This window comes from Arvicanthis niloticus, unplaced genomic scaffold (genome assembly GCF_011762505.2).
Source record: "Arvicanthis niloticus isolate mArvNil1 unplaced genomic scaffold, mArvNil1.pat.X pat_scaffold_348_arrow_ctg1, whole genome shotgun sequence".
Taxonomy (NCBI): Eukaryota; Metazoa; Chordata; class Mammalia; order Rodentia; family Muridae; genus Arvicanthis; species Arvicanthis niloticus.
Window position 1 is genome coordinate 1 of NW_023046002.1, and position 18,757 is coordinate 18,757.

Sequence of the window (18,757 nt, forward strand, 5' to 3'; positions counted from 1 at the left end):
AAAACAATCTTCAAATTTGAGGAGAAAATTTATGGCTATAAAAGTGAAGTTTTATGTTCTTCCACCTCCTGCAGTTTTGTGATAGTATGTCCTTGCCTTGCCTTGCCTTGGACTCAGGGTAATCCTCCTGCCTCATCCTTCTAAAAATGGAAATTCCCTGAGTGTGCTTATATCCCTGATAAAAGCTTCAAGTTGTAAAATCCTCTTAGCTCAGTGCAGAGGAGGCAGTTAGCATCCCCTTGTGGAGGCTTGGTATCCTGTTAACCTGCTGTCCTAGTCTTTGTTGGACTAGGCTTTTCAGTAAGTTGATGTCCAGTGTACTTGGGTAAGTTAACTATTAGCAGTTATAGCTGCCATTTATTGAGAGTTTACTGTGGCTCAGGTATTATAGGATCCTCTGTTAACTTACTTAATTCTAACAGTGGCCTAATAGAACACTCCTGACTGCGGATGGCAAGATTAATCTTCTAGGGAGTCAGAAAGAGGAGACTGTAATAGCATGGAATAATAGAAAGGCATTTTACATGAGAATCGGGTCATTGGGATCAGTGATTGTCTTTGTCACTGTTCTGTTGCTATGAAGAGACACCATGACCAAGGCAACATTCATAAAAGAAAGCATTTAATTGGGACTTGCTTACACTTTTTTTAGGTCTATTTATTATCATCAAGGCAGGAAACACAGTGGCAGGCAGGTCCTGAAACAGTAGCCGAGAGCCATATCTGCATCCATGGGCTATGAAGGAAAGAAATACTGGGCCTGATGTGGGCTTTTTGAAACCTCAAAGCCCACTCTTAGTGACATACTTCTTCTAGCAAGGCCATGCCTCCTGACCCTTCTAATCCTTTCAAACAGTTCCACTTTCTTGTGACTAAGCTTTCAAATATATGAGTCTATAGGGACCATTCTTACTCCAAACACCACAATCATCTGTTCAGATTATTTCACTACACTTGTTTGCATGTCCTAATATATAGAGTCTGAGCTTTGGTCTGAATGACTTCTGAAGGTCATTTTACACTGAATTTTTTTTTCCTGTTAATCTGAAGACTTCATATGCTGTTGTATAAGCTAGTGTATATATTAAGATACGGTCTTAGAAATCAAGGTTTTTGTGGTTTATTACAGTCTTGCTTTGTATCCCCAGGGGTCTTTAACTTGAGATGCTCCTGCCTTAGCCTCTTACATGACTGGAATGAAGAGTTGGCATTTTTCCCTCCGAGAACCTGTTTTGATTGTTTTGTGCACAGGATTTTCTAGGTTTTTATATGATTTACTTTTTCACCAGCTGTGTCCAAGTTTTACATTTAAAAAAAAAATTAAGGATTTATTTTATTTTCATTTATATATATGTCTGTGTGTCTGTGTGAATATATGTGCCTTTGGAGGCCAGAAGAGGGTATCAGATTCCCTGGAGCTGGAGTTACAGCTTGTTACAAGCTGCCTGGCATAGGTGGTGAGAACTGAACTCTGGTTCTCTGGAGGAGCAGCAAACATTTTTAGCTGCTGAGCTTTGTCCCTCCAGCACCCAGCACGCACCCCCACCCTCTTTATACATTTATTTATCTTAGTGTGTTTGTGTGTGGGTGCCTTGTGGCATCATATTTGTACTGTGATGTCTATGTAGAAATCAGAGGACAATATTTGGGAGGTTTTTCTTTCTTTTCATCATGTGAGTCCTCGGGATGTAACTCATCATCCAGCTTGGCATTGGTGTCTTTGCCCACTGAGAAACCTTGCCACCACCAAAGTCTCCATTTCTATATCTAATCTTTTACCTTACTTTTAAATAGCATCTCTTACTGTTTTGTGGAAATGACAGCATAGCTAGCTCAGTCATAATTTTCTCCTGTGCAATCGCTCTGCATCTTACCAGCGTATAGGAAATCATCTGAACAAACAAAATTTCTAGTTATTCTGAGTTCTCAGTCTCAGTGAATAGCATGACTACTTTCTATGTTACTGATTTCTTGGAGTCTCTGGGTCAGTTTGCTTCAGCTCAGCTCTACACATTGGGCAGTGAATTAAGTATCTTATGAACAGGGTCTGGAGTAATTCTTTCTCTATGAGACGTATATTTTTTCATCTTTTTGTTTTATGATAAGGAGCCTAAGAGAAGTGTTTAAGGATTAAACCACAGGAATATTTCTGCAGTTGCCAGCTGCCCAATTGTTTTGCCCTTCTTTCAGATGGCATCCTTTGTCCTTTGGATTAAAGTCAATACTTAATATATATGTTTATATGCTTGTTGCTTTCTCTGTCTGTATAGTCTACATATATTTTGAAATAAGGAGATTATACTGACAGTGCAAACAAAACAAACAAAACCCAGGACAACAACAAAAACTTGTCAGTGAATTAAATGAAGTGCAAGCAGTTTTCATAAGGATCAGGTTATGCCGCAGGTTATTCATTTCTTGGGGGTGTGTTTATTGGAGAAGTCACTTTGAAGAATGCCCTTTGCTGTGTTTTAGGAAGCTTTATGTATACAAACAAGCCAGAGGTGAACCATGGAGTTATAGACTCACGGTGGGATTTATGAGTCCTGAAGAAAGGCAACCAAGCTGTATGTTGAAACTATCTCAAAATGAAAGTTCTATCTTCAAAAAATTCTAGTATCTTAAGTTTAAGAACTTAAATTATTTCTGAATTTTCAACTTTGGTCTTTGTTACTATGGTTCCTGAGGAGGTTGAAAATGCTTTTATTGACATAAGGAATAAACAATGTTAGTAGCTCACAGTCTTCTGCTAACAGTCACAGAGTTTGGGCATCTATTTCTGGATAATTTATTAGTTTACCTGAGAAGTTAATGACCTATCCCACATGAGTGCTGAGGTGGCTCTTAAATTCTACTGTCTTACTAAGTTATATGCATTTTTTTCTTTCTCCTTTTTGTGCTTTGTACCCCCAGGTTAGTCCTCTGTCTTCTGTCAGCCTTGTGTTCTTTTTCCAGTTAATTCTGTCCTGTGTTGTACTTATTGTGTACATGTGTTGCTGTGGAGAATTTCTCTTTATGATGAAAACAGTTACTGATAGAGTGATGCAAAGGGATTTATATTAAATGTCATGACCAATGAGAGCAGAGAAGACTTACATTCACAAATACAATTTCTACCCTCCCTTGGTGTAGTTTGTTATTTAGTATAAGTTTTATTAAGTTTCTTTTCATTTTTAAAATCACTAAATGAAATCACCATATAAAGTAGTAATTTTATTCAGAAGATCTGTGTGTATTTGTATATGTTTTTGTGTGCATATATACATTTGGGTACATATTTACATATGTGTGGATGTATGTGGAAGTCAGGGCTCCACACTAGATACACTTTCTCCTTGTTTTTGATACAAGGCCTTTCACACTCTCCATGTTATTGTTTAAGACAGGGTCTTTCAGTGAACTTGTAACTCATCAATTCAGCAATGCTGGCTCACCCATGAGTCTGTGACTCAACACTGGCTTACAGATGCTTGTGGGTGTCCCTACCATTGCTCTGTGGGCATTGGGGATCCAGACTTGGGATCTCATGTCTGCCTGGCGGGCACATTATTACCTGAGCCATCTCCTAAGATCCTATTATAAGGTTTTGAAGCTATATTTATTTATTTATTTATTTATTTATTTATTTATTTATTTGCAGGTCTGCTTAGCTGGATTTGAATAACTTTTAGGTGATCCTTCAGAGATTCTTTAGATGTTAGGATGCAGAGAAAATAAAGGAAGTTGGCACATTCATTGTGTTCTCCTTCAGGAGGAGTTTGACAGAGCAGCATGATGAAGGCTTTTTTTTTTTTTTTTTTTTCCTGTAGAGGAAAGAATTTAAATTACAGGAGAAGAATACCTAGAGATCGGAAATAAACACCTTCACTATTCTGATTTGTAGCAATAAACACTAAGGCTTTGTCTTAGTCATGTTTTGTTTTAATTAATTAAGATTATTTAATTCTTTAAGTAATTAACTAGTTAATTAAAATTTGAGACAGGGTCTTACTATATAGCCTTGACCCACCTGGAGCTTGCTATGCTACACCATGCTGGCTTCAAACTTACAGAAATTCACTTGCTTTTGCTCCTGAGTGCAGGGTTTAAAGGTGTACACCAACATTGAGTTGGGGTTTTTGTTGTTGTTGCTTTAACCTAATTCAACACATTGAGTAATTTACAATAAAGAGAAGCTTGTTTCTCACAGCTTTGGAGGTCAAATATTAAGGCAGTAATGCAAGGCCAGACCATCTTGTGGATCATCAGGTGACAAAGTGAGAGAACAGGGTTTGCTCCTTGTACAACGAGCCCACTCCCACTCCAGTTAACTCAGTCTTCTATTCTAGATGCAGAGCCCCTATTGCTTTGCACTTTGTAGTACTGTTAGATGACAGTGAAAATTTCAACATGAATTCTGGAGAGAACATTTACAGCAGGCTTGACAATAGATTTTCATATTACAGCAGGCTTGACAATAGATTTTCTCAAGTGTTAGTTCTGTGCTGTGGGGTTGATTGCAGAGAAATGTATATGTCTAGGAAACTCATGAGCCTGTTGAGTAAACACAAGGACACACTTGTTGTCTACAGAATGAAACTTGACTGCTGCTTTTCTTGTGTGCTCTTTTCAGAATCTGTGAGAAGCTTCTAGAATGGTCTGTTCGGCCCTCATCAGAGTTGCCCGTGAGCATATCTACCTGGTGAGAAGAGTCAGTCATGTCTGCAGATGCCGTCAACATCGGGCCTGGGGCTCAAGGCCAGCTGCATCACAGTTTGCTGTCCAAGGTGCTCCCGGCAGTGTGCTGGAGCTGCTTGGTAAATCCTACCCTCAGGATGACCACACTAACCTTACCCAGAAGGTCCTTTCAAAGGTGGGCAGGAACCTGCACAACCAGAAGTTCCATCCTCTGTGGCTGATCAAGGAGCGGGTGAAGGAGCACTTCTACCAGCAGTATATGGGGCGCTCCAGGACACCTCTGTTCTCTGTCTATGACCAGCTTCCTCCAGTGGTCACCGCCTGGCAGAACTTTGATAGCCTGCTAATCCCAGCTGACCACCCCAGCAGGAAGAAGGGGGACAACTATTACTTGAATCGGGTACACATGCTGAGAGCACACACATCAGCACATCAGTGGGACTTGCTGCATGCGGGACTTAATGCCTTCCTCGTAGTAGGTGATGTGTATCGGCGTGACCAGATTGATTCCCAGCACTACCCAGTTTTCCACCAGCTGGAGGGTGTCCGGCTCTTCTCCAAGCATGAGGTGAGTTTTTAGATGTGTCTTGTTGTTGAAGGACATTTGTGTTGTGTAACTAAAGATTGATGCTCAGCACAACAAGGAGCGTTGTCCTCGGTCTTCATTTCCTTTAGAGACTGGTCGTGATGTCTGTGTGTACATTGGCCTCCCAGGCCACAATGTATGTGAGTTATTTGTGGTTCACACTACTGCAAATTGTAGACTTTAAAACAAGGTTTTCTTTTTTATGTGTCTTTTCTTGTCTCCTTTTCACATTACTGACCTGCTTTACACTGGCTTATTGCTTATAGATGGATAATGGTTTGAATTCAGGCTTAATCCAGGCTAAGTGAAGGCAGAATTCTGAAACCTGTGCTCTGGATATCTCGTTTGTGTTGTGGAACGTAGTGCTGACCTCCTGCAGCTGGAAAGTGATGAGCTCCTGGGCTGAGGGTGACTAGCAGTTCACTGGGTTGGATCATCAGCTGAGCTCTTGTTCTAAGCTCTTTCCCCCTTGCCTGGCATTGAGGTGGGAGGTGTCTTACTTGTTATCGTTAATTGGGTTTGGATGCATATTGCCCTTTTGAGTGGAAGTCTGATGTTTAGGCCATCCTTCAGAAGTTTTCAACTTCATACATCTGTTTGATGCTATCCTAGTATACTAGCTACATATTTACTTTTCTCTGCAGAGTATGAAAGCTCCCCCAAGCTTGAATCCACTTACTAAAAAATAACTATACTGAGCATGGTAGCTCAGCCTTGTACCTCAGCACTTGAGAGGCAGAGGCAGAAATAAGGCTGCAAGTTCAGGGCTATCCTGGGCTATGTAGTGATACCCAGTATTAAAATAAAAAAAGAAAGAAAAAATAATTAAAATGGTAGCAATACTTTTCTTTCTTTCTTTCTGATATGTTAGAGACTGTTTCCATCTTTTATTGTAAAAAACAGACAGAATTTTAGTAAGTTCAGGTATCTCTTGTATGTCTGTAGCAACTCCTTCCAAACATTGTTCACTGGAAAGGAGAGTTACTATGGTTACAAAACACCAAATTGCAAACACAGCATAATGGGCCCTTAATGTGAAAATAACAGCATAGGGTGCTTAGACTAAGATAAATATTTTTTATTCTAGTAGATAAGTTATTTAGCAGGAAACAACTGAAGGGCACTACCCTTTCCTTTTCCTTCTATCTGCTTGAGAATACATCTTTGACATTGTTACATGGGTCAGCCTTTCTCAAAACTGGTTCAGAGCTGCATCTGGGGAGTACAGTGGAACATTCCTAGCACTTGGGCTGCTCATTATGTTCCAAGGTAGATGTTAGCAAGGATAGAGAAATGGGGGACTGATAGGAACTGAAAGAGACCAGCCAGAGACAGGAACAGTGGTGACAGCGTGTTGTATGTCCAGGGCATAGCATTGCCCAGGGATTACAGCAATGAAGAACACACTAATGTGCGAGCCTGCGTGTCATGGTAGAGGGGAGGCAGTGATGGCTGAGAGACTCACAGTGACATTTCGATGGGAAAAATTGAGGCTACAATAGGAAATTAGCAATAAAAAGTACACATGGAGGAATCCTGCCTTGGTTTATATTTGTTGTAGTGCACTTCAGCTTTCCACGCACCATGTGTATCTCATCCAGTCTGAGACCATGACTGATTTCTGATTCATTGTTTAATAAATTATGCACCTACAGACATATGTAAGTACCTATTTTTCATGTTGCAAGGTGCTTCTTTTTCAATGCTTCATTTATTCTTCTTAATAAAAACTTGTAGAATAGGTTATCTCACTTCAGCACAGAGGTTTTGAGATCTGGAAAGGCCTAGCTACTGTCTCAGGATTGAACAGCCAGTCAGGGTAGAACTCAGCTGGAAACAGGTCTCCTAACTCCAGTACTTCACCTACTGTGTTCTGCTGATTTCTGTTCTTGTCGGTGACTCCTGTTTATGATTCAAGGTAAGCTTAGCATAGTAATCGTGAGCACTGCAGAAAGGTCGTTTCTGAATTCCTGTCTTCTAATCAAGTGTTGATTCTAAATCTTCTCTACTCGTAACACAAATCAAGTGTATTCCTTTTGTTTATTTCACCACAAATAAGACTTTAACATTTTTCTTTTAGATGTGTGTACATATGTACTTAAAACAATATATTGTTTTATTTTTTGCTATTTCATAATCTTTGTATTCATTATTACATGTGCAAGACAATTTATTAAAATCATAGAGTAAAAGAAACACTGATGCTGAGTATGGTGCATGTGCCAGCAAAACCTGGAGACCAAGGAACAAAGAGTTCAGGTTGGAGGCTAGCCTAGGCTACATAGTGAGGCCCTGTCTCAAGAAGAAAATGCAGAGAGAGAAATATTGGTCATAGTGGAAATGAATGCATGAACAACAGTGTCTTAATTGAGCAGTAATTGAATAAAACACCCTTTGTTACTTGAAAAAGGGTAAATAAAGCAGCATCTGCAACAATTTTTGGGGCGTAATTAGCAGGTAGTTGGCTGAAGCTCTGATTCAGAGAAAGGCTAGAAAGAAGCACTGAGTAGGTTACTCTTTGTTGAAGCAAACTTGGGGATTTAATCTATGGCTTCAGAATGGATGGAGGAAGAAAAGAATAATATGGAAAAAGGAGTAATGTATAAAAAGATCAAAGTTCAATAGACATCAGAATGAAAAGAAAGAAAGCCCAGATTATGAGATTAATATCTGTTCTTACGTATGACTATTCACACACTAGTGTTGGCTAAGCATACAGGTACAGAAATGCATGATCACGTGAAATAGTCAGAGACTCTGAAATCACAGCATGGCAGAGGGTGGCATGAAGGACAAGAAGATTTGTCCAGTAAGTGCTTCAGCAAGGTGTCCGATTCATCAGTATTAACATTAGAAGCAGAATTTAAAGAAAAAAAAAAAAGATAAATGTGGCTAAAGCCCCAAATAGACAATCTAAGAAGCCTTCTGAAATATGGACTCTCATCTGCCCACTGCGTTATATAATCTTGATATATAATGCAACGTTGATGACTTAACAGTTGAGTTTGACAAATTTGTGATTATGGTCAAAGATGTTAAATGATAATGTCAGAGACATGGATTATTTAGACAAAATGAATAAAGGTATAGAAGTCAGAAAATTGATCAACGAGCTTAATTTATATTTAAGCATTTTCTTTGTTGTTTGTATTTACAAGATGTATACAAATTAATGCATTTAGTATTTATTTTAAAATACTAGAATTATGCCAAAGTGTTTTAGACAAAATAATGGAAGGTAGATTGATCTACAGTTCTGAATATCCCAAGTCTTTGCAGAAGAACTGAACCATTGGAACAGCAAAACAGCAGCTCCAGCATTTTTGAGAGCAGCCTTGCACCTTGCCCGGGCAGCAAATAGACCTTGCATTGGTAGCAGGGACACAGATGAGCTGGTCCTACCACTCTACTGCCACGGGGTGGCATGAGCAAGGGACAGATGCTCTTCCCATCTCTCCCCTTGCCACCTGCAGCAGGCAGGAAGGCTGGCTTAGGAGCTCCTGAGAGCTGGAGAGCTGGCCCTACTCCTTTGCCAGTTCTAGTACTCAGTTGAAAATGGGCCTTGCACTTCACCTGAGCAACAGAGTAGAGCTCTGATGGGGAAGGTGCAGGTGAACTGACCCCAAAGGCAAGAGAGTGGGAGAGCTGGCCCCTCCCCTTGCTGGCAGCAGCTTTAGAGGAGCTAGCCTGGGGAGTGCTGGAGAACTAACCCTGGTGGTGTGTACACAGGAGAGCTGCTAGGCTGAACAATTCACATACCACCCAAGCCTAGATCCAGTGATTTGAGCTAGTCCACTGCAACATCTATCTCATCTATGAACTGCTGGAGCCAGTCATGCAGGTCGAAAACTGTAGAATCTCAATGACACAGAACAACAACAGGCTTTCTGAGAGGAGTCCCAGTGAGGTTCCAGCATTGATAGTATAGCAGAAGCCAGTATCCTAGAAACAAACCAACTACTTATTGCAGTGAACATTTACAAATAGAGCTATGTGGACAAAAGGGTATTCTGTCTGATACACAGTGACATACTACAGCTTCTTCCATAACTTTTTTTTCTATCAAATTTTCTTTTGGAGGGGAGCTTGCAAGGGCAGAGGGTGGGTATGAAGGGACAAGATGAATGTAATTGGGGTGCATGATGTCAGATTCACGAAGAATCAATAAAAAGTTATAAATAAATAAATAAATAAATAAAACCACAAAAGTAAACGCGTACAAAATCTAGCCATAACTAGGTGGCAGGGCTCTCCTCAGAGTGTCCCTGTATAGGAACCTACTCGTGACAGCTGGAAGTTCAGTCCCCACTAGCCACACTAGCTTTCCACAAACCCTAGATATGGTTGTGCACTTGAGATCTCACTGCTGGTGAAGAACAGTAGGGAGGATCCCTGGGGCTCAGTGTTTATCCAGCCTAGCTTAATTGGTGAGCTCTCGGCCTAGATTGAACTCAGTTCCTTAGACTTGCATGACAAGCACTTTCTAGTCTCGGCTACCTCCCAAGCCCTTGAATCCCTCCTTCTGATGATGGTAATTACTGACACTCAATCTTAACAATCTTACTGTCTTAGTAGTATGCCATGTCAGATTTAGTACAGAAAGTTTGCTCTCTGAGCAGCTCTTTAGGAAGATCTCCTCCTTTCCCCAGCACTACAGTACTCCTCATTCTCTAGCACTTGAGGACTTCCAGAATTCTGTAAGTGGACAGAGTGTAGAGGGGTTCACATGTTCTTAAATACTTCCTATGGCTTCTGTGTTTGTGGTTCTCTGTGTAGTAGACCCATGGGTTCCTTTATAAGCTATTAGAAATCTGAGGTTATCCTTTTGTGTGTGTGTGTGTGTTGTTAGGAAGTACCACTCAATAGAATGAATTAGTTCAATCAAATTGCAAGCAAAGCAAACTTTTAGGAATGGAACTTAAGGATTGGGGTAGAAGTGGCTCGTCTGACCTTAATGAGCAGATCTTACCAAGAAAAAACATTTTTAGGGAAAAAAGAAAAAAATGTTTAAGGTGGTTGGAAATTGGAATACTAACTAAACACCTGAAGATAATATGTTTCTTTTCTTTATTTGTAAAACGTGATAGGAATAGAAACTTTTTTTAATAAAGTCTTTATTTTAGAAATACATATTGTAGTACCAGTAGGATAAATACAGGGCTTGGGATTTGGTTCATAATAATAGTGGCTTTGGCATTTTAAGGTGGGTGTACGAGGGTAGGTTTTGAATTATGGTTGATAGACCCCCATAACAGACATGCCAGGTTTCAACACACTAACATAATTGGAAATTATATAGTCAATGCATCTTACAATAAATGCTATAGAAGAGATAAAACCAATTTTAGCTTAACAATTAGAAGAGCCTTAAAACATGCACCAACCCTTGTTTGAAATCCAGATCCGGTCCCAACGTTATCTCTTGCTATCTTAACATCATAGCGAGCTACAGCTAGCTTCCAAATATGTTCCTGACAAAGTCTAGATCCAGTCTTCCAAAAGTAGACTGTTATTTCCCATATTGAATTGATTTCTAGACCAGTACATGATTGAGTCCTAATAGCTGGTCACCTTTAAGAAGAATACAAGAGACATTATAATTTCATTTTTTGATTCTCTATCGCACAAGGTCTAAAAACTTGAGGCAAGGCAGCTTGTGCCATCTGGGTTATAGTCAAGCAAAGGTGGATCAGGAATATATGTCCAATACAGCTCCCCAGTCACCCTTGTCAGGGCACTCAGCAAGCTCACAGGTTGGCATCATTCTTTGTCTCAGCAACAGTGTGTCTTACCAATCTTTTTAAAGTTCCATGGGCCTCTTTCACAATACCTTTCCTTGTCTTTGAGGATTATTCGAAATCCCCCTAATAAATTGTTGACAAAAATTCTTGACTGCTCAACTACAATTGCCAGACCCATTATCTGCTTTTTTTTAAAAAACTGGATATTTTATTTATTTACCTTTCAATGTTATCTCCTCTCCCATTCCCCCCCCCCAAAAAAAAACCCCCTTACTCCATCCCCCCTCCTCCTATTACTATGAGGATGTGCTCCTACCATCCTCCCATTCCTGCCTCCCTGCTCTTGAATTTCCCAACACTAGGGAATCCAAAGTTTCAGGCACCAAGGCCATCCACTTCCACTTATGCCAGTCAAGACCACCATCAACTACCTATACAGGTGGAGCCATGAGTCTCCCCCTTTTTGTTCTCAGGCTAGAGATTTTAGAGTGGCTTCTCCAGCTTGTTTCTTAGGACCATTTGCTTGAAAAATTGTTTTCCAACCTTTTACTCTAAGGTAGAGTCTGTCTTTGTCACTGAGGTGGGTTTCCTGTATGCAGCAAAATGCTGGGTCCTGTTTACATATCCAATCCGTTAGCCTATGTCTTTTTATTGGGGAATCGAGTCTATTTATGTTAAGAGATATTAAGGAACAGTGATTGTTGCTTTCTGTTATTTTTGTTATTAGAGGTGGAATTATTTTTGTGTGGCTATCTTTTAGATTTGTCGGAAGAGGGTTACTTTCTTGCTCTTTCTAGGATATAATTTCCCTCCTTGTATTGGAACTTTCCCGCTATTATCCTTTATAGTGCTGGGTTTGTGGAAAGATATTGTGTAAATTTTTTGTCGTGGAATATCTTGGTTTCTTCATCTATGGTAATTGAGAGTTTTTCTGGGTATAGTAGCCTGGGCTGGCATTTGTGTTCTCTTAGGGTCTGTATGGCATCTGTTCAGCATCTTCTCGTTTTTATAGTATCTGGTGATAAGTCTGGTGTAATTCTGATAGGTCTGCCTTTATATGTTACTTGGCCCTTCTCCCTTACTGCATTTAATATTCTTTCTTTGTTTTGTGCACTTGCTGTTTTGATTATTATGTGACGGGAGGTATTTCTTTTCTGGTCTAGTCTATTTGGAGTTCTATAGGCTTCTTGTATGTTTATGGGCATCTCGTTCTTTAGATTAGGGAAGTTTTCCTCTATAATTTTGTTGAAGATATTTATTGGCCCTTTAAGTTGGGAATCTTCACTCTCATCTATACCTATTATCCTTAGGTTGGTCTTCTCATTGTATCCTGGATTTCCTGGATGTTTTGTGTTAAGAACTTTTTGCATTTTGCATTTTCTTTGAGAGTTGTGTCAATATTTTCTATTGTATCTTCTGCACCTGAGATTCTCTCTCCTATCTCTTGTATTCTGTTGGTGATGTTTGCGTCTATGACTCCTGATTTCTTTCCTAGGTTTTCTATCTCCAGCGTAGTCTCCCTTTGTGATTTCTTGATTGTTTCTACTTCCATTTTTATGTTCTGGATGGTTTTGTTCAATTCCTTCACCTGTTTGGTTGTGTTCTCTTGTAATTCTTTAAGGGATTTGTGTGTTTCCTCTTTAAGAGCTTCTACCTGTTTACCTGTGTTCTCTTCAAACTCTTTGAGAGTGTTATTTATGTCCTTCTTAAAGTCCTCTGTCATCATCATTAGAAGTGATTTTAAATCTGAATCTTGCTTTCCTAGTGATATGAGGAATTCAGGACTTTCTTGTCTGGGAGAACAAGGTTCTAATGATGCCAAGTACCCTGGGTTGCTGATGCTTATGTTCTTGAGCTTGCCTTTTGCCATCTGGATCTCCTTAGTGCTACCTGCCCTGTCCCTCACTGGAACCTGTCCTTCCTATTATCTTGGTTGTATCAGAATTGTGTGGGGTGGGTGTCATTACTGGGGTTAGAGTTGGGGCCCAAAATCTGCTTAGTGCTCAGGTGCACACAGGAAGGAACCAGTGCTCAGGACCAGGAGTAAATTTTTGGGTCCCAGTGGGTCCCAGTTACTCCTTGTTTGGGGTGGGTGTTGCTTTCCTCTTACCTAAGATACTGCCTGGGTTAGAGCTTCTAGGAGCCCTGCTTCCTCTGGGTTTTGTGAGATTGGGGGCAGAGCTGCTGCCCGGGATCCCCTCTATGCCCAGGCCCAGACCAGAAGGATACCAATTTTTTTTTAAAGGCAGGATACACTAAAGAAAAGAATATAATGACACACAATAGAAATCTGAAAGACATCAAATCTGGAATTAATAGCTTTCCCATTTTCCCTGTGACTTGGCACATAAGTTCTTACCTAACTTTAAAAGACTTATGTAGTTTGTTTCATAGAAGAGAAACCTTGACATTCATCAGACTAATTTTATGAAGTTATACCTGTTTATATTCATGCTAAATGAAAAGGAAACTTTGGACATTTCACCTTCTTGGGTAACAGTCCTTCTGTTTTAATGAGCAGGCAAATATTTATTAAATGAAGCAGTTACAATTTTATTTCAATATTGTGTCCTATTCCATTTCTGTTTACATACATTTTGTTCTATTGTATTAAGTCATAAAAGAGAACAAAGCATGTGACTATCTTAATAGTTGTAGAAAATAATTTGACATTTAATTATCTGATAGCATTAAAAATACATTTAATGACATTAATGACACATGCTAAAAAGTTAAGCAAACTAAGAATAGAAAGGAACTTCCTGAACCTTGCAAACGATATCTGTCAGGCACTCACAGCATTCCTCATGACTAATGATGAATCATTATCCATGTTTCTATCAAAATTGTCCACCATTCAGAGTCACCTGCTTCCCTGATTCTGCTCATTAGTGAAGTAGGAATTTTCCCTCATACAGTAAAACAGGGACCTCAAGCCCTGGTTGATTCCTCAGTACCACCAAGAACTTAGAAAGAAAGAGAACCTGAAGGCTGGAGCGTGCTTCAGTGGTTAGAGTGGGAACTGTTCTTACAGAGGACCTGTGTTCCGTTCCTGTCTGCCATGTGAGGCAGCTTACAACCCCTGTAACTCCACCTCCTGGGACCCAATGCTTCTAGCCTCCTTGGGCATTTGTACTTGAATGCACATACCCGTACACAGATCCACCCATACATATATTCAAAGAAGAGAGAGACAGAGAGAAAGAGAGAGAGAGAGAGAGAGAGAGAGAGAGAGAGAGAGAGAGAGAGAGAGAGAGAGAGAGAGATATTGTAGAGAAAACAAGATAGAAACACTGGGAAACAAACTAAAGCTATTTTCTTTGCATATGATAAAATTATACACATCAAAAATTTAATAGGATATCCAGATTTATTTGGAGTGGAAAGATAATTCAGCAAGGGTATTGAGTACAAAGAAAATGTAGAAACATTACATTTCTTCTCATAAGCAATAACAAAATGGTAGAGGTAACCCCATAAAGATTCCATGCACAGAAACAATTAGAACCTTGAAGTCCTGCATATAAATTCTGGATACTCAAGATAGTTATGGATAAAGTGATCCAAGGTCATTAATTATATGATAAAGGGAGAAAAGATGGATATGCCATATATATGTATTTTTAGAAGTAAGAAAACAGTGTCAGCATAATGATGATTTAAATCTGATAGTGTTTCCTGGTATTGGAAAACCAGAATGACTGGTCATGAAATTCAAGTTTCAGAGTTAAGTATAAAGGGCTTGCATTACTACATGTTAAGACATACAATTTATGGTTGTAAAGATGATTTAGCAGTGGCAGAAAGTTAGTAAAATGCAGAATTTTGAAATACTTGTACTTGCATATATAATCCTATCAAATAGGAATGCAATTGCAAAATGGGAAGATAATAAATTTTCTCTTAATTGTTCTGAGACAGTTATCTTTGAGAAAATTTCTTAGTCTTTCTGTGGATTCATAATTCATTCCTGATGACTTAATCCTATGTGAAATGAAAGTCTTTAAACACTGTGGAAGAAAGTCTAGGAAGTCGTTTCCCCCTTGGTGGAATATAATGGCCAAATTGTGAGGTGCTTTGATGAAAAAGTGGTAAAGGTGATTACAACTTGTGATAAAATGTTGTGTGTGATTGAAACTTGTGATAAAAGCTTCCATATTTTGCCACTTAAGGACATACTTGATTGAAGAGAGACAAAGATAAGGCCTGTTTGGGTGAGATTCCTGCATTCATTTAAAAATTTGTTGCTCATATTAAAATATTTCAGCACTGGGAAATGTTTCCTTTCTGGAAATGCGCACGACACTGAGTACAAGTAACTGTGGGCCATGCATCTGTAAGTGTGAAAGTGTAAAAGCCTGCACTGATCACCTACTCTCCTGTTCATGTTCTTGAGTGAGTCTCCTCAACCAGGAAATAGACACTAAATTAATTTTTTTTATAAAAGTATTAGAAGTAGTTGAAAACTAGAATAATCCCATTTTCAACCAAGAACGGTAACAATGAACTAAATTGGGCTGTATTTTTTGGTTGTGTGCAGGATCATAGACCTGTAGAAGTGAACACAACTCTAGAAGTGTAATGAATACAACTCTATACACATAATGAATAGGAGAATCAGTATTTAGCTGCAAGTAAAATAAAGCTTTGGAAGCTTCAGTAGTATGGTTACATTTGTGTAAAGTTGAAAAGTGAGCATACTTATCCAATGGATTCTATAAGGGGTCAGGTATATGGTGAGAAGTTGCAAAGCGAAATGAGACAGTAGTAAACAACAAAAAAATTATTTTCCATCTGAAGAATGAGCCAATGTGATCAGATTTTGGTGCAAGGGTTTTCCAGAGTTTCTAGGGCTAATGTTCTTTCTACAAGCAAGTGTGAGTGGTAAGCACACTCAGGGCTTTCCTTCTTTAAACATGGTACATTTACATTCTTTCAAGTTTACTATGCTTTACAAATCAGAATTAAGGGTGAACACCATCAAGAACTCTTGATAGAAGAACATCGTCCATCATTGATCAGTGAGTAAGATCAAGAACTCTTGATAGAAGAACATCGTACATCATTGATCAGTGAGTAAGGGCCAGCTTGATTAGGACATGTGTAAATAGAAAAGCAGATCAGTATATTTAATAATCTTGGTGATTGCCAATGTTGAGTGAACTCAGAAGATTCTCAGCCTTCTGTAAGCAAGTACAGTTCCTACCACTCCTCAGAGCACTTTGGTCATTTTCTATGAAAGTAGCAATTTTATGTTTTGCTTGACCTTTTTTTGTTAAAAGTTAAAGACTTAAATTAACAACAAGGGGAAATCATAAATAAAATGGGCCTTATTTGTAAAATAAACTACATACATATGTCCTCGGTGATCTCACAATTGGAGCTGTACTAAACTGCTGTCTCTTTATAGCTATTCATAGTATGCCCAGCACTTCATGCTGGTACAAACCTTTGTATTCTTTGCCTTATTGTATACAGACACATCTTTCAAATTAAATAACTATGTGATGAATGTGTGAAAGAAGTTTTATGGACACACTAAACCCAAAACAATCATCAGGGTAGTAACAACCAATCAGGAGGAGGGGTGAATGGCATAGATAAGCATTGTAGTCTTTACACATTGGACAGAAGATTATGATTCCTAGGATATTAGGGGGATTCAGAGATAAAAAACCAAACCAAAACAAAACAACAACAACAAAAAAGTGAGAACCACTATTCTGTAGATTTAAAACTATTTTGTAAAGAATGGCAAATTTCGTATATTAGATAGACCAACTGGAGAGTCTGTCCTATAAATCCCATGTCAATGTAGTTTGGTTAAAATATTAATTGAAAATGTAATTATAAAAAATATACATTGAGCAGTGCTTAAAACTGTCCTGTTTCCAGGTGTACTTGAAGCTGCTCTATCCAGCCAGGGTTACCAGTTGCCTGCACTGATGGTCTGTGGTGATGAGCTGTGGAAGAGACTGATGCCCTACAGTTTGTGTATCATTTAAGGGTGCCCAGTCTGCACTTCCTAAGTGTGTCTTGCATCCATGGCAGGTGTATGCAGGTTTCTGTCTATACATGCACACATGCAGTCATTACTTCTAAGTTTTATCTCTTTTGATGAGACTTTCTACTCTGACTCAATTAGTTTAAAAACTCACATTAAGTGCACAATTTAAAATTACTGTATCCAATAATGTGTGCATCTTTTTATTTCTCATCTTTCTGCTTAGTCCAAGGTATTATTGCTCTTACAGGATACTGAAACCACAGTAGCAGTGTAGCAAGTTTTATAAAGTTGTCTTTGATACTGTCTTGAGGGTTGGGTTACTTTCTTTTATGAAGTGTCAGAAATTGTTGTGAACCTTTTCTGCCTCAAGGCTTTTGGGGCTAAGTGCTCTGGTCAAGAGAGAGAGTGGGGCTCTTGGGGCAGGCGACGCGAAGAATGGAGACAGGACAGGGTGTGATCAAGTCTCTAGTCTCTTTTATCAAATCTCTTCTCTTATACCAAGTCTCTTTTATTGAAGGGAATTCTGAGGTATTTATACGCTTTTGCCACGTGCCTTGTAGGCGTGTGGATACCACGTGCCTTGCAGGTGTTGATATGACATAAACCTTACAGGCGTCTATAGCATGGATAGCACGTGCACTGTGTGCCTTGCAGGCTTGGATACCACGTGCGTCTTACAGGCATATATGGCCTGGATAGCACGTGGACAGCACGTGAACCGCATGCCTTGCAGGTGTGGCTACCACGTGCGCCTTGTAGCTGGGGGCAGTAAACAGCAAAACAAAATATGTGGGATATCGGAGTGTGCTTCAGCTGTTGTAGGCCATTGAAAACCAAATCTCTTATCAGGGTATATGGTTCCAGATGGCTGCAAAGATAATCTAGCCGCTTTCTACTAAAAGTCGGCTCCCAACAAGAAATAGTATTTTAAATCCATGCCTGCACCTGACAAAGTGTTGTTTATTTATTTATAAACATTTGCTTACGTTAGTCCTTAGAATGTATTTGAATTTTTTTCTTCTGTAAAGTATAAAAATTTAGGTCTTAATAGATGAAGATACAATTCATGAATTAGCAATAAATATTTTAACGTAAGTGCATAACTCATGAATATTGATGTTGAAACTAAGAATCTTTTCATAGAAAGGATATGTGAAGGTATCTTACGAAAGCTTCGATGTAATTTTAATCAGAACACATTTATTGAAATGACAATCAGTATGTCTGTGTTAAGTTCATATACCACTTATCACCTTTTAAAAAGTGGTTATGGTCATTAACCATTTCTATAGGTCAGTGTAGAGGGTGTTCTTTTTTTGGCTGTTCCACTGTGCTGTCATGTTTTCAAGTGGAGTGAGTACCGTTCATTTGAAGCCTAGTGGACTACATATGCTTCATATAAACCGTTCTCTGATTTCCTGTAGGAAGTCACTGTCAACCATTATTAGACTGTTTCTCTTTGCCTCCTTTGATAACTCTTTGCCTTGGTTCCAGATGGTTCATTAGAACCTCCCATTGGGCTTCTCTCTCTGAGCGTCCCCATTGCAGCACTTTCTGTGAGACAACGGTACTCTCTTTATTTCTGCTTTCAGCCCCAAATTACTTTTCTGTCTTTCAGTGAATGATGGTTATTTATTTTCTACGGTGTGGTTATTGGGTTTCCTTAATAGCCTCATGTGGAGGAGTTTTATTGAGGGCATTTTAATTTCGCCTTGATAGATTACAGTGACCACATTTTTCTAATCT

General features: G+C 39.1%; 1 protein-coding gene across 1 annotated transcript in view; it reads left to right on the top strand.

The window, feature by feature from the left end:
* Positions 1–4,616: 4,616 nt before the first annotated feature.
* Positions 4,617–18,757, top strand: part of LOC117701947 (phenylalanine--tRNA ligase, mitochondrial-like) — a 70,910-nt gene continuing 56,769 nt past the window's right edge. Inside the window, exon 1 of the mRNA XM_034493352.2 lies at positions 4,617–5,245. Coding sequence (XP_034349243.2) covers positions 4,634–5,245 — 612 coding nt within the window. The 5' untranslated portion in view covers positions 4,617–4,633. The remainder of the gene's footprint in view (positions 5,246–18,757) is intronic.